The sequence below is a fragment of the Symphalangus syndactylus genome, chromosome 7 (assembly GCF_028878055.3).
Source record: "Symphalangus syndactylus isolate Jambi chromosome 7, NHGRI_mSymSyn1-v2.1_pri, whole genome shotgun sequence".
Taxonomy (NCBI): domain Eukaryota; kingdom Metazoa; phylum Chordata; class Mammalia; order Primates; family Hylobatidae; genus Symphalangus; species Symphalangus syndactylus.
In genome coordinates, this window is record NC_072429.2 from 108,771,667 (window position 1) to 108,785,768 (window position 14,102).

The window sequence follows — 14,102 nt, forward strand, 5'->3', positions numbered from 1 at the left end:
GACTGAACAGTGAAGTAGGGATTAAATTAGGAAGGCATGAAGGGCTGGAAGTCAAGTAAAGGAAGTGTTTTAAGGAAGAATCTGTAATTAATCTTGCAAAATGCTGTTGATGAATCTGGCAATATGAGTTCTAAGAAATGATTGGATTTGGCAATGATGGACTCACTGCTGACCTTAAGGAAAAGTTTTACAGGAGTTGTAGGGGTGGTAGACTTATGTGAATTTTCCAGAAAGAATGAGAAGATAAACAGTGAATACACAAAGGGAGAGAGTGAGTATGGATACTGCTGTCAAAGAGTTTTGCCATAAAAAAGAGAAGAGAATTCTATGTTTTCTAGAGGATGAAATAGATTCAAGAAATTTTGACGGCTTGTTTTTTTTTTTTAATTTTAAGATGGGAAAAAAATGTTTGTGTGCTGACAGGAAGTAGGGAGCGGAAAATTTGATAACATAGTAAGCAGAGGGGAAAAGCTCTCTGTAGCAACGTCCTGGAGTCGGAGATAAAGTGTGGATGGACGATCCAACCCTCGTAAAGTGAGGAAAGGCAGAGTTAATAGGCACAGATGGAGGTAGGTGGATAAATGTGGGTGATGATTCTTTTTAAAAAAATCCCTTCTGATTCTATTTTCTGAGTAAAAGCGGAATCCAAGGGAGGTGTTAGAGGTTTTTACTTGTCTACAGAGAGTGAATGGACTCAGGAATTGCTGTATGAGATTGCCTGGAAGCTTTAAGAACCCATTTGGGATTGTAGGCATGAATGTAAAGTGAGAGCAGTCTGCAGGCATTGTGTTTTTCTCCGTAGGGCATGATCTGCTCTACAAGGGCAGGCACAAGAAGGCATTGGATTGAATTTAATTAGGGTCAGGATATTGCCAATTTAATACCAGGAAGGAAGAAAGGGGTACTAGAGTTGGGAGGGCAAGCAAGGGAGTGATTATAATATAATACAATACAATATAATATAATATAAGCACAGTGAGAACATAAGGATGGTGAGTATCCAGGTTTTCCTATCATTACTAAAAATGTACCATGTAAGCAACTGCCTGTTGATGAGTAAAGCTCTCCCTGTGTGACATTTGTCTTCCTTATATTAGTATGGCTTGGAGAGAGTTCTGGGGTGGTGATGCTTTGCAAAGAAAAATCATGAAATCATCAGAACATATCATTTGCCTGCTATCCAATATCTTGTTGGATCTGAATTGAAGGATTCATAAGACAGTTATTAATGGCTAATATTTCAAAAGAAGAGACTTTTCTTGTTAACATAATGTATCAATAAAAATATTTCTCAAAGTAATAAGCTTATCCAATGACAATGTTTTGCTTAGATAAATTGGGTCAGCATATGTATTTTCTGCAACAGCTAATCAAAATATTTTAATAAGCATAAGAATTCCACATTAAAACACAGAACTGAGATTCCTACCTCAGTTATTTGTGCATCTAATCCATTATAGTTGATACTACTTTGCATTAAAATGATAAATGCAATAATTTCTTGTATGTTATAGAAATAATATATACATAAAATAAAATGTGAATATGTCACTCTTAATAGAGATACTTCAGTAATTTCTTAAAATTGCTTTTTTAGGTACTTAAGCATTGCCTATATACATTTAAACGTCTGAAAGTGGTGTTTTCTAACAGGCAAAGATTTCATGACGAAGACACAAAAGGTGGTTGCAACGAAAGCAAAAATTGACAAATGGGATCTAATTAAACTCTAGAGCTTTGTCAGAGCAAAGGAACCTATCAACAGAGTGAACAGACAACCTACAGATTGGGGGAAAATATTTGCAAACTATACATCTACAAAGGTCTAATATTCCAGCATCTATAAGAAACTTGAACAAATTTACAAGAAAAAAACAAATAATCCCATTAAAAAGTAGGCAAAGGATATGAACAGACACTTTTCAAAAGAAAACATACATGCAGCCAACAATGATATGAAAAAAAGCCTCAATATCACTGATCATTAGAGAAATGCAAATCAAAACCACAATGAGATGCCATCTCGCACTAGTCAGAATGGCTATTACTAAAAAGTAAAAAAAAAAAAAAAAAAAAAAAAATGCAGATGCTGGCGAAGTTGTGGAGCAATTGAAATGCATATACACTGTTAGTGGGAGTGTAAATTAGTTCAACCATGTGAGAGTGTGGCAATTCCTCAAAGACCTAAAAACAGAAATACCATTGGATCCAGCAATCCCATTAATGGGTATATACCCAAGGGATATAAATTGTTTTATTATAAAGATACATGCACACGTAAGTTCATTGAAGCATTAGTCACAGTAGCAAAGACATGGAATAAACCTAAATGCCCATCAATTGTAGTCTGGATAAAGAAAATGTATGTATACACCATGACGTACTATCCAGCTATATGAAAGAATGAGATCATGTCATTTGCAGGGACATGGATGGAGCTGGAGGCTATTATCCTTAGCAAACTAATGCAGGAAGAGAAAACCAAATACCACATGTTCTCACTTATAAGTGGGAGCTAAATGATGAGAACACATGAACACATAGAGGGAAACAACACACCTTGGGGCCTATCAGAGGGTGCTGGGTAGGAGGAGGGAGAGAATCAGGAAAAATAACTGACGTGTACTAAGTTTAATACCTGGGCGATGAAATAATCCGTGCAAAAAAGCTCTCATGACACAAGTTTACCTGTATAACAAATCCACACATGTATCCCTGAACTTAAAATAACAGTTAAATTAACAAAGAAAGTGGCTAACACGGTGAAAACCGAGTAAAAATACAAAAAATTAGCCAGGCGTGGTGGCGGGCGCCTGTAATCCCAGCTACTTGGGAGGCTGACGCAGGAGAATGGCATGAACCCAAGAGGCGGAGCTTGCAGTGAGCCGAGATCGTGCCACTGGCACTCCAGCCTGGGCGACAGAGCGAGACTCCGTCTCAAAAAAACAAACCAAAACAAAGAAAGTAGTGTTCTCTAAATAGCTTAGAGAAAGACAATAATTCAATTATTTTATATTTTAAAAAATTAAATATTGTTTTATAACAATAATTCTTAGATGTTTAAGAAGTGTTAACTGTTTTAAAATAATGGAATATAAAATTGGCAGATTTCCTGCCTTGAATTTTTACTGAAATGAAGTTTGGTTTGCTTATATATACATTCATTGAATAAATAAACTGATATTTTATTTAAAAGCAAAATTGAGTAAGCAATGATATTTTAAAACTTCTTTCTGAATACCTACATCTTGACAACATTTATATAGCTGACAGCACATTTGTAGAGAAGATGTTTAGGATCCTCCATGATAAAAACATATATACATAAGTATACACATAGTTTTTAATTTTTTTATTTTCCAACTACTATTTACTCTAAAGATAATATATTTTTAATCTAATAATGACTATAAGGTGTCACCACAGCCTTTTCATAAAAGCACCATTCCACCTCTGAGAATAAGCTGATATTTTACTTAAGGCATATTGAACTTCTCCATGCACAAGAAGTTGGCTTGCCTGCTTAAAAAATAAATTTCTATGCAGAGCTTGTGTGGGAAGAATGAAATCTGCAATTTGACTTTTAGGAGTGTCATTTTCAGGGTCAGGCAGATTGGTGTTCAGCGCTGGCTCTGCCGTCTATAGCCTGTGTGAATTTAGACAAGTTTATACCTTTTAATGTTTCAGTTTCGCTGTCTTTCCCTCACACACCTTTGAACAGAATATTAATTACAAGAAAACAGGACCTAGTCTTGTTTAAGAAAGACTCCCTAGTCCCCGGCACACCAAAGATCCTTAATAAATATTTGTTGAGTTAATAAATATATAAAATATGTATTTTGAAGAGTGTAAGAATAGTAATTATATAATAGGGATATTTTGAGGATAAAATGGCATAATACATGATGAATACAGAGCATAGTCCTGGATCAGAGTAACTATTCTTATTAGAGAAAGTTCTAGAAAAGCTGGAGTAAGTTTACCTTCTGCGTCTAACTTCTACTTTCCCTTCAGATTGTGGAAGGGATTTATACTATGACTAGTGGCCCTGTGCCACAATCTAGCACCCATGTATGTGTGTAAGAAGGAAAGTATTTATCTTATTAATATTCATATCTCCTGAACCTTTTATAATATTTAGGAGAAGTGGAAACAAGTTAAATGAATTAAAGTACTTTAGCACGCAATCTAAAACTCATGCCATCAGTGAAAATGTTTTCAGAGCTTAACCATGCATACCAGAAAACAGGAGGTAGTACATGCGATATTTCATTGATTTTAAGGTGCTTATTTTAAATTTTTACATATCTGAAATCCGGATGCATTTTACAGTTAATGGCATCTTACAATTGACTGGCGTCTTTCTTTCTTGGTAGTGCATAGCATAATAGGATGTCTTAAATAGAGTTTATGAAATACGTTATAGCTATATATTAAAGCAGTCCTCAATGTTTATTTCTTATCACCATTCACCCCTGGCAAAGAGCCTTCTAGGCTTTTTTCCCTAACATCTCGCCCCCATGAAATGTTAATACCACAGATATACTCAATATGCTTATCTGTGTTTTGTAAATGAAGTGATAAGATTTTTTTTCCTCAAGAACCAATATTCTTCCCCTTGGGGGCTCTATTATATTGGAAATGTAGGTATTAAAGTGATGCATTCCTTGTTATTCTTAGGTTGTAGAATCTCGTTTACTAAAATAATGGGAATCATGAGCTAGTTCTTAGCTTTAGAGGTTTTGGCTTTAATTATATAATACAATGTCTAGGAATTGTGTTATTATCATAAATGTCAAAATGCCTGCAAAGTTTGAACATTTGCTATTTACCCCAACAATCAGAAAGCTGTTCATAATATTTTTTTTGTTAACAAATAAAAGATCTTCAAGTTCATCCAGTGATGTCATTTAACATATTTCCCATTTTATGAAATAAGATTATTTAATAATTTCAGTGTAGAAATTTAGGATGTTCACTACCTCACTTTTACATATTCATTATTTTAAAGCCATAACGTGAACAATACATCCATAAAGTGACATTTAAAGACCATCTGATATTCATAAAATACTAAGAAAAATGCTGTTTTATGCTCCACATATTACACTGAGTTGGGAGAATGAAGATGTGCAATTGTTGAAGTGTTTGTGTAGACTCATGTACTGCAATCTAAGCAGTTTTGGGATTCCCACCTCTTATAGTAATAATGGAATACAGAGATCAGTTCACTTGTGACCAGTGGTTTACATGAAAAAGAAGATAGGGATACAATCTCTGCCCATCAGTAATGATTTTCTCTTGTAAAGCTAAGTATTATATTCAATAGCTTTAACTGATAGAGAAAGGAGTAATTTATGTACTTGGATAAAATCTTTAAATAGCAAAGTTGTTCAATATGTTCTTAAATATTTACTTATCTTTCTTTGGGCTATGCAGTTTGCCTTCCATTTTTAAAAAATTAGTGGTTCAAAAAACTTGTAATATTAGTGATACATAAAATCTTTAACTTTTTTGTATGTATTGCAATAACATTATTTTATATTTGACAATTCAAACATGTTTATATTGGCCCAGTTGTATTTGGTTGTGTTAATTGGCTATTTTGGACACTCAAATGTGTCAGAACACTGTGCAGTTGTTATAGGTGATGTGAAATATTCTAGTAGACGAAGCAATGTATCAGCAAAAATTAATTAAGATGAGCAGTACTCTGAAGAGACTCATCATCAGAATACAGAAATCCACATCACTGCTTTATCATTTTAGTTAATTGTACATAGCTTTTGTAAATAAATTGAAAATTAATTCAAAACCAGAAATCATCTCCCCCGCTGCTCCTAGTACTTGCTCTTTCTCTGCCTTTCAGTCGCAGCATCTCCATGATACTCCGGGCATAGACATCTCTCAAGTTAACACTGATATATGAGTCAGTGGCTATATTCTTGGTAAGCTTCTTTAGGGCTTCACGCTGTCTAACAGCTGCTTCCTTGAGTTTCAAGGTGAAGTAGCAAGCAGAGAAGCGATCGTTAATAATAGCAATAGGCAAGGCCAAGACAAGAATTCCCGATAATATACACATGAAGGCCACGATTTTGCCTGTGGTGGTGTCTGGTCTAATGTCCCCATATCCCACAGTAGTCATAGAGGTGGTGGCCCACCACCATGCACAAGGGACACTTGTGAAGGTTGTGTCAGGAATGCTTTGCTCAGCAAAGTATTCTACAGTTGAAAATATAGAGATTCCCACGGATAGAAATAGGAGCAGTAGGCCGACTTCTTCATAACACTGGGTGATTGTCATCCCAAGGGAACGTAATCCTGCAATAGAACAAATGCTGTCAGTCATTGGCATCCATCTTCTTTCTCTTCCCTCCCTTCCCCTCTCCCTCCTTGCTCTCCCACCCACAAACTGCACTGCACACTTAAATGTCCCCAGCACTGGGCAATGTTCTGGGGATACAAAGTTGATTAAATCATAATCCTTGTGCTCAGGAAGTTCACAGTCTAGTTGATGGGGCCAGGTTGGGAAGGCTAGAGAGAAATATAATTAGATTCATTAATTCACCTGTAGAATTATTGAACTTCTACTATTAAAAAGAAGGCGAGAGGTAAGACTGAAGGCAGGCAGGGGTGGTATGATAGGAGTTTTGTACTTTAGTCTGTACAATAAGAGGCCTTTGCGGTGTTGCATGTGGAGGGCATATTTGGTCACACCTGCATTTCAATGCATCATTTTAGCACTTGTTTCAAACGCCAATTTTATGTTATCTTGTATTTTATGTGTCTGTTTTTCTCACCTTCCTTGTAAAGTTTAACACAATTAGGAACCTGATTACTGGAAAGCCAGAAAAAGTAAACAGTGGGCACCATAGCAACAAAGTGAAGCAGCAGAAGCAAGTTAGGCATTGGTGATAAAATTGACATGAGAACATCACATGTCTATTCAGGGGACATTCTCGCGGTATGTCAGGAGAAGGTCTGAACTCCCAAGACACCCACTGAAACCCTAGTCCTTAATACCAAAGCTGTAGGAAATTATCTCCCTTGAGTACATAAAATTTCTGCTTTCCTGTAATAACATAGACCTGAATACAGAATATTCCTCCATTGCAAAAAGGTATGGGAAATGGAACCACTAGAGAATTTACTCTTTATGAAGCATTGGCTGCTTTTCCATTCCTAGATCTGAGGATTTATTAAACCCCAGGGAGACAGACCCACGATGGTCCAATTCTGTCTCTGAAGACACTAGGCCTAAGGCGAGTAAGAGCCCATCATAGGCCGGGCGCGGTGGCTCACGCCTATAATCTCAGCACTTTGGGAGGCCGAGGCAGGCAGATCGTGAGGTCAGGAGTTTGAGACCAGCCTGGCCAACATGGTGAAACCCTATCTCTACTAAAAATACCAAAATCAGCCCAGTGTGGTGGTGCGTGCCTGTAATCCTAGTTACTTGGGAGGCTGAGGCTGGAGAATAACTTGAACCTGGGAGGCGAATGTTGCAGTGAGCCAAGATCACGCCATTGCAATCCAGCCTGGGCAGTAGAATGATATTCCGTCTCAAAAAAAGAAAAAAAAGAAAGAAAGAGAGAGAGAGAAAGAAAGAGAAAGAAAGAAAGGAGAGAAAGAAAGAAAGAAAGAGAGAGAGAGAGAGAGAGAGAGAGAGAGAGAAAGAAAGAAAGAAAGAAAGAAAGAAAGAAAGAAAAGCCCATTATGGAACCAGGCTTTGAATGAACCATAAGATTTATTCCCTAATACTAGAGAGGTGGTTATTAAAGTTTGTCCACATTTTGAAATTATATCAACATGATATCAAAATGATATTGCCCCAGAAGTCCAAAACAATACCTCTTAGAATCATTTTTTGTTTTTATTCACTCACTAGAGACTATTTCAAATGCATTAGCATACTAATCATACTCTTAGGATTTTGAATTTTGCTCTTCAAATTTTGAGATATTCTTGAATTATTAACCAGCTATTTTTAAAAATCATTGAGTATTTTGAAGTTTAACTTCAAAAGAATATCTTTCGGAATACCTTTATAATACCTTTGCTTTTATAAAAAACTGGCCTTGATGTGTCTACGTGGAATTATGTTCCTTAAATAAATTCACAACACATGAGGAGATGCATAGCATTTGTCTGGGAACACTGTTTTAATTTAAAGGCAAAATGTTCAAAACAATTTTGTAAAGGAAAACAAATTGGGTGGAATTTCTAGCATGTTATCTCTGTTAACTCAGAGAATCCTCAAAAGAAAGGATATAAGAGGGACATGTTAATTGTTCTGCCATTATACAGATGAGGAGGCTGAGGCATAAAGAGATAGCTTATCTAGTAGAAAGCTACAGAGCCAGGATTTAAACCTAGTTGTCTGGCCAAAATCCCATTATCCTATAACATCTCTCAATTTGAATTTATAATTAATACATGGAGAAATAGGTCATCTATGTTTACATTTTAATAAATGTAGTGTTGAGGCAAAATTGTCAAATATGCAAGTCATATATTTTTTAATAATTAAGGGTTTACTAAAACTTTATACTTATTTTAGAATGGAGAAAATCTTTGAAGAGGTGACATTGTGGAAATTACTGTTATTTTCCTTTTCCTTTCTTTTGGAAAAAAATGTAGTTTTTACTGGGTGTTTTTAAATTGAGTCTTGTGAAGAGTTTATAAATACTTGAAGAAAGCATCCCATTATCTGTGTCAGAAAACAAAGAGTGGTATTTGTAAAAGTTGTTGGAAACCCCGTTATCAAATTCCTGGTATGTGAGACTAGCTAGGAAAATACACTACCAAAATTACATTATAATAAGTTCTAATTACCAGAGAAATGTTGAAGAAAAACATATCAGAAGTTAATTTCACCCAACATTTATAGGAAGGACAACTACCATCAACCTTTTTTAGGTGGTCAGTCCAGGCATATATCTAGGGAAATAAAATAAGGATAGTGATCTCTAGCCAATTTGTTTGTGCTAATACATATTTGTATCAACATATATAAAATTAATATGGCATCATACTCCAGTGTTTCTCAAGGTTTGGTCCAAGAACCACCTATATCAAAGTCATTGGTGAACTTATTATTTATAAAATGTGTGCTCCTAGATCTGATCTCAAGCTTTCTGGGGGTTGGAGCCAGAAGTTGTATTTCAACAAGCTTGCCTGGGGATTCTTATTTTCATTAAGGTATGTCATAAGGAAACTCATATACTCCAGAACATCTGACAGCTGCAGGGCCAGCCACTGATAACTACTACTGTTGGGGGTGCAAGAATCATTTTTAATCAGTTCCTGTGATTTTCACTGATATTGATTATAATTTTCACATACCTTATGTGTTTGTGTGTGTGTTATATGGAGACACTTCTAGGAAAATATTAATTAGGTTTTCAAAGGCTCTATGACACACAAAAAACTAAGGGATTTCTGTACTTCCCTCTCTCATGCATCCCAGGTTAGGGACAAGAAAACCTTCAGATACTAGATAAAGCATTTAATTAGTTTATTTTGCTTTCTCCCAAAGCAAAATATTTTCATTGCTTCTTCGAAAATTTTGGAAAGGCCACCTGCACCTAGTCATTTCTCTTTCTGCATGGCCAGAGACGGCTCTGAAGGGCCGACTTTCCCTTCTGCCAAGGAGCATATGTGGCAAGCACTTCTTGGATACTGAAGAGATATTGGCTTATGTCCCTATATATCATATATATATAATTTATGTGTATCTTTTTATGTGTCATTTATGCCTGTTTTGTCTAGAATCTTGAAGAGGCAGAGTGCCTTTAATTTTTGTATATCTTCTGGGCAATGGTTTCAAATAAACTGAGGTTAGCAAATGGTCAAATTTTCTCTCAACATTTCTCTTATGGAGAGGAAGTATGGGAGAGCTCACTTCTCTATACCTGTGATAACAACTTCAAGGTTTTGCTTCCCAGTGTCTCCTTAGAGGTCATGATCAGGTAAAGTATGGGAGTTGGTAATTTTGAATATCAGTTCAGCGTTATTTTCCTTGTACTGTGGTCAAATAACGAATGCTTACATGCAATGGCAAATTAAAAGGCATCAATGAAATCTGAATACCTGTGGAATGTCTGCCCAGCTTTAGCATGCGCAGAGCCCTGAGCAGCCTCAACACTTGGACGATGCGCCCCACGTTCTCCAGCTCCTGCGTGGTCTGGCTCCCACTTAGGCTCTCTACCAGAAGAGTGATGTAGAAGGGCAAGATGGCAAGGAGGTCTATGATGTTTGGCACCTTTCTTAGGAAGCGACACCTATCCCGCACACACAGGAAGCGGAGGATAAACTCCCCGGTGAACCAGCTAATGCACACATACTCCAGGATTTCCAGCAGCTGCAGGTCCAGCCAGCTTAACTCGGCTGACATCAGGGCCATGTTAATGATGGACACCACCACGAAGATAATGGAGATGACCCCAAAGATACGGGCAGCTGTGGAAGATCCAGGTTTCTCCAAGATATTCCAGAGCTTCTGGCGAACAGTGGGACAAGGTCCTTGGGAGAAGTCCTGTTCACTCTCATGTTGACTTTCCTGGTCTTCTGTGTCCTTCTTGAAGTCTAAAGTTTCACTCAGCTCTTTTCTTCTGAAGTATCTTTTAGAGAAAACAATTTGGTGATTAGTCTAACTTTATTAAAATACAGAAGTATAAGATAATTAAACATGACAGGGAGGTCAGACTTTTTCATTCAACAAAATGCAGAAAAATGTCTATTCATATTTTACTTAGGTTGTGTCTTACCCACAGTATTCAGAATTTCTCCCTTTGGATGATTTTTTTTTTTTTTGAGACGGAGTCTCTCTCTGTCGCCCGGGCTGGAGTGCAGCGGAGTGATCTCGGCTTACTGTAGCCTCCGCTTCCCAGGTTCAAGCGATTCTCCTGCCCCAGCCTCCTGAGTAGCTGGGATTACAGGTATGCGCCACCACCCCCAGGTAATTTTTGTATTTTTAGTAGAGACAGGGTTTAGCTATGTTGTTCAGGGGGGGTCTCGAACTATTGGCCTCAAGTGATCCACCCTCCTCGGCCTCCCAAAGTGCTGGGATTACAGGCATGAGCCACCACGACCGGCCTGGATTATAATTTTTAAAATGACACTTTCTTAGTAGAAGTTTATACATAGTAAAGCTACTTTGGATTAATACATTTTATTACCCATTTTCTGGTAACAAGAACAGATGTTTGGCAGATGGAACTTTTTTGTGTGTGTAAAGGACATGTATTCATGAAGAAATGGTAGTAATAGCAAGGTAACCTCAGAGTTCCACAATCATTCAATCAAGGGACCAGCCTTTTATCTTCTATATTTAAAACAATTCTCCATTCAAGTTTTTCAAAGTCAATGTTCTAGGTTTGATAAATGATAATGCTGCGTGCCAAATCTTTTATCCCTATGCATGCATTTTTGGAGCATGGCTTTTGTGATTCATTTATTCAGTCACCAAATATTTATTGTGGGCCTGAAGTCCCTTGCCTTATACGTTAAATTAGCATACTCAAAAAAGGGAACAAAGAGATTCAAAAAGTTCTATTCAAAAGTTGGCGTTGATGCTTTCCAGTCCCCCACCCCCACCCCACCTGTAAGCCCAGAAGTGGCCACACCTTATTGCTAGGCCTGGCTCCAGCGAAGCTTGCGTAAAGCCTGAAATCTACCTGTGCCTTCCTCTCTTTCTCTGCCGCGCCCGCCTCCCCGCCCAGCCGCCGCGTGCCTCCGGGGTACCTGTCCCTGCAGCAGGAATCGATGCTGAGCTCATCGATGCCCCAGTACTGGATCTCCTGCAGGAAGGAGAGCGCGCACAGCTGCTCCATGACATGCAGGCGGCCGGTGCGGTAGTAGTGCAGGACATATCGGAACGCCTGCGAGCTGCGGTCGAAGAAGTACTCGTTGTCCACGGGGTTGGCATCGTCGCAAAGCTCCAGAGGGCTGGGCACGGCGGCCAGGGCCCCGGGGCGGCGGTAGGAAGCCACCACCACGGCCAGCTTGCCAAGGCGCGTGTGCGGGAAGCAGGACAGCGCCTGCTGCGAGAGCACGAAGCGGCTGCCGCCCACGTTGACCGTGAAGCAGTCCCCGAGCGCCAAGGGCTCCCCTTCACCCTCGCTGCAGAAGACACTAGAGTCCAGGGAGGTCAGGGAGCCGCTGTCCAGCGGCGAGTCCAGTAGCGCTCTGCCGCTGGAAGGCATCTCTATCCCAGTCGCCGCGGCCTGAGGGCGCCACAAAGTTGGGGACACGCCGGAAGCGTTGGTCCCGCGAGGGCGGTGGCACGGCCCCTGGTGGCGGCCGGGATTCCCCGGGCTCCCGAAGGGGTTACCTCTCCCTGGCGCACTCTCTCCGCCCGCTGTGCGCCTTCCTCCTCCTGCCGCTAGGGAGCCGCGAGTGCGCGGAAGCAGCGCACAAGTGGCAGAGAGAGGAGACTGGGAGCAGAGGAAGGGTCGCGCTAAGAGAAAGGATCAGGTGAGGTCCAAGCCCGACACAGTCCCTGTGCACACTGCTGGTCGCCCTGTCCCTTCCCTAACGTTGTCACCCCGCCTCCCAACTTCGCAATTGCGATTCCCAGCCCAGGAGGTGTACAGATTGAATGACTCGCTACTTGGTGGGTGGAGGGGTTGGGGAAGGGAGGAAGGAGGGAGATGTGGGGCGGAGGAGGAGGAAGAGGAGAGAAGATGACTCTTAGCTGAACGCAAGCAAGCAAGCAAGCAAGGGGGATGGCGAGACTCACTTCTGCCTGCAGGAGACCAAAACAAAAAGTTCAGAAAGCGAAGGAAGTGGTAACCGGGTCCCTTCCAACTTGAGAATTTATATTCCTCCCTTTTCTTTTACTGCCGCTTCATAGGCCTCCCCGGGGGTGTTCGCTGGAGGTGTGAGCAGGTGGGGGAGGGTTCTCTGGGTGAGGGGGCCGCACCATTTTCTCCCAATTCACTCTCATTCTAGTCTGATGATCACTGCCGCTCCATTTTCTTCTCCCGTCTCCCTTGGGTTCTGACCTCCTGGTTGAGAAACAAGAATAATTAATCATGACTTTTTATTGAAGATCCAGTGGGTCACTAAGAACCAGGAGTGTCACTGTCAGCTCCCACCCTGTCGAGGGTCCACCTCGTGTTGAGGCACTTTTTTGAGGCACCCTTCCTTTTAGCCATTTCTGTCCCTACAAGTTTCCCGGAGAGCAGGTGTTCTGAGCACAGCGGAGCTCTCATTTTAGAAGGAAAGGCAAAAAGACAAGGAATAGAACAAGCGTGGGCTGGGGCAGGAATTTAAATAGTAACGACGGCCTCCCTCGGTAAAGGGAGAAGCCGAGGCCAGCGCCCAGGTGAGACTAGAAGTGTACCCACGGGGCCCCTGGAAGCTGCGCTCGAGCCAACCTGTTGGACTTGAGGCGAGGAGGTGGGGGCGGGAGGGAAGAGCAAGTGACTCACCTGCAGCTCCCGGCACATCTGGTCTGCGCACAACCGGCGCCGCAGGTAACGTACTCTTCCTTTGATTCTCTTGGTCTACACGTGAGGTCTGACTCGACCGGTCCAGGAGGGAAACTGTGTTCCCGCTGAGCTCTACCCAGCGCCTGCTGCCTTGCCTCGCCTCCACCTCCCTCCGGGCTCCTGGCCCCTGGGCTTAGGCTAAGCGTGTCCGCCCCGCCCGCTCTAGCTCTGAGAGCCACTCGCCCAGTGCTTCCAGCACCAGCAGAGGGGAGTGGCAGGATCTAAGGGAGGGAGGTGAGAAGGCGGGGGTGGGGGCGGGGGGTAGTGAGGTGCCCGGTGACACTCAATATTATATTCATCCTGAACATACTTGCGGAATTACTGCATTTGATTCCCGTTTCCCTGGATCTGTGCCTTTGCAAATGCTCCAGAACAAAATTTCCAACTGGATCAGTGTGCTAAACTTGAGGTTAGGGCAGTTATATTAACTGCTTCGTTTGGCATGGTTCAAGGTTTTCATATTTTCAGCAAGCATCTCAGAATCATGCATTTTTCAAGTCTTTGCCAGAGAGAGTGAACCACACTCATCTTCGTTGTTTTCTAGTACGTATATATAGAATACATATTGGAGAGCGTATATTATGGATACACTTACATATATAAGTATAT

At 40.6% G+C, this 14,102-nt stretch overlaps 1 protein-coding gene across 2 annotated transcripts; it reads right to left on the minus strand.

The window, feature by feature from the left end:
• Positions 1–2,207: 2,207 nt before the first annotated feature.
• On the minus strand, positions 2,208–13,706 carry KCNV1 (potassium voltage-gated channel modifier subfamily V member 1). Of its 2 annotated transcripts, none has more exons than XM_055287085.2 (4): positions 13,434–13,706; positions 11,743–13,007; positions 10,090–10,619; positions 2,208–6,321 (listed from the first exon to the last, which is right to left on the minus strand). In XM_055287085.2, the coding sequence occupies exons 2-4, from the start codon at positions 12,201–12,203 to the stop codon at positions 5,810–5,812; spliced, it is 1,503 nt and encodes a 500-aa protein (XP_055143060.1). In that variant the 5' UTR covers positions 12,204–13,007; positions 13,434–13,706; the 3' UTR covers positions 2,208–5,809. The 2 variants fall into 2 exon arrangements, with proteins under 2 accessions (XP_055143060.1, XP_063499576.1); XM_063643506.1 differs by lacking the exon at positions 13,434–13,706 and adding an exon at positions 13,098–13,188.
• Between the last annotated feature and the right edge of the window lie 396 nt (positions 13,707–14,102).

Bases quoted from the DNA above. Each gene is read 5' to 3' on its own strand.
- KCNV1 (XM_055287085.2), bottom strand. From the start codon at position 12,203: ATGCCTTCCAGCGGCAGAGCGCTACTGGACTCGCCGCTGGACAGCGGC. The intron at 10,620-11,742 runs GTACCCCGGAGG...TTTCTCTAAAAG, and splicing joins GATTCCTGCTGCAGGGACAG to ATACTTCAGAAGAAAAGAGC. The intron at 6,322-10,089 runs GTATTCAGATTT...GTTCTATTGCAG, and splicing joins GCTGGGCAGACATTCCACAG to GATTACGTTCCCTTGGGATG.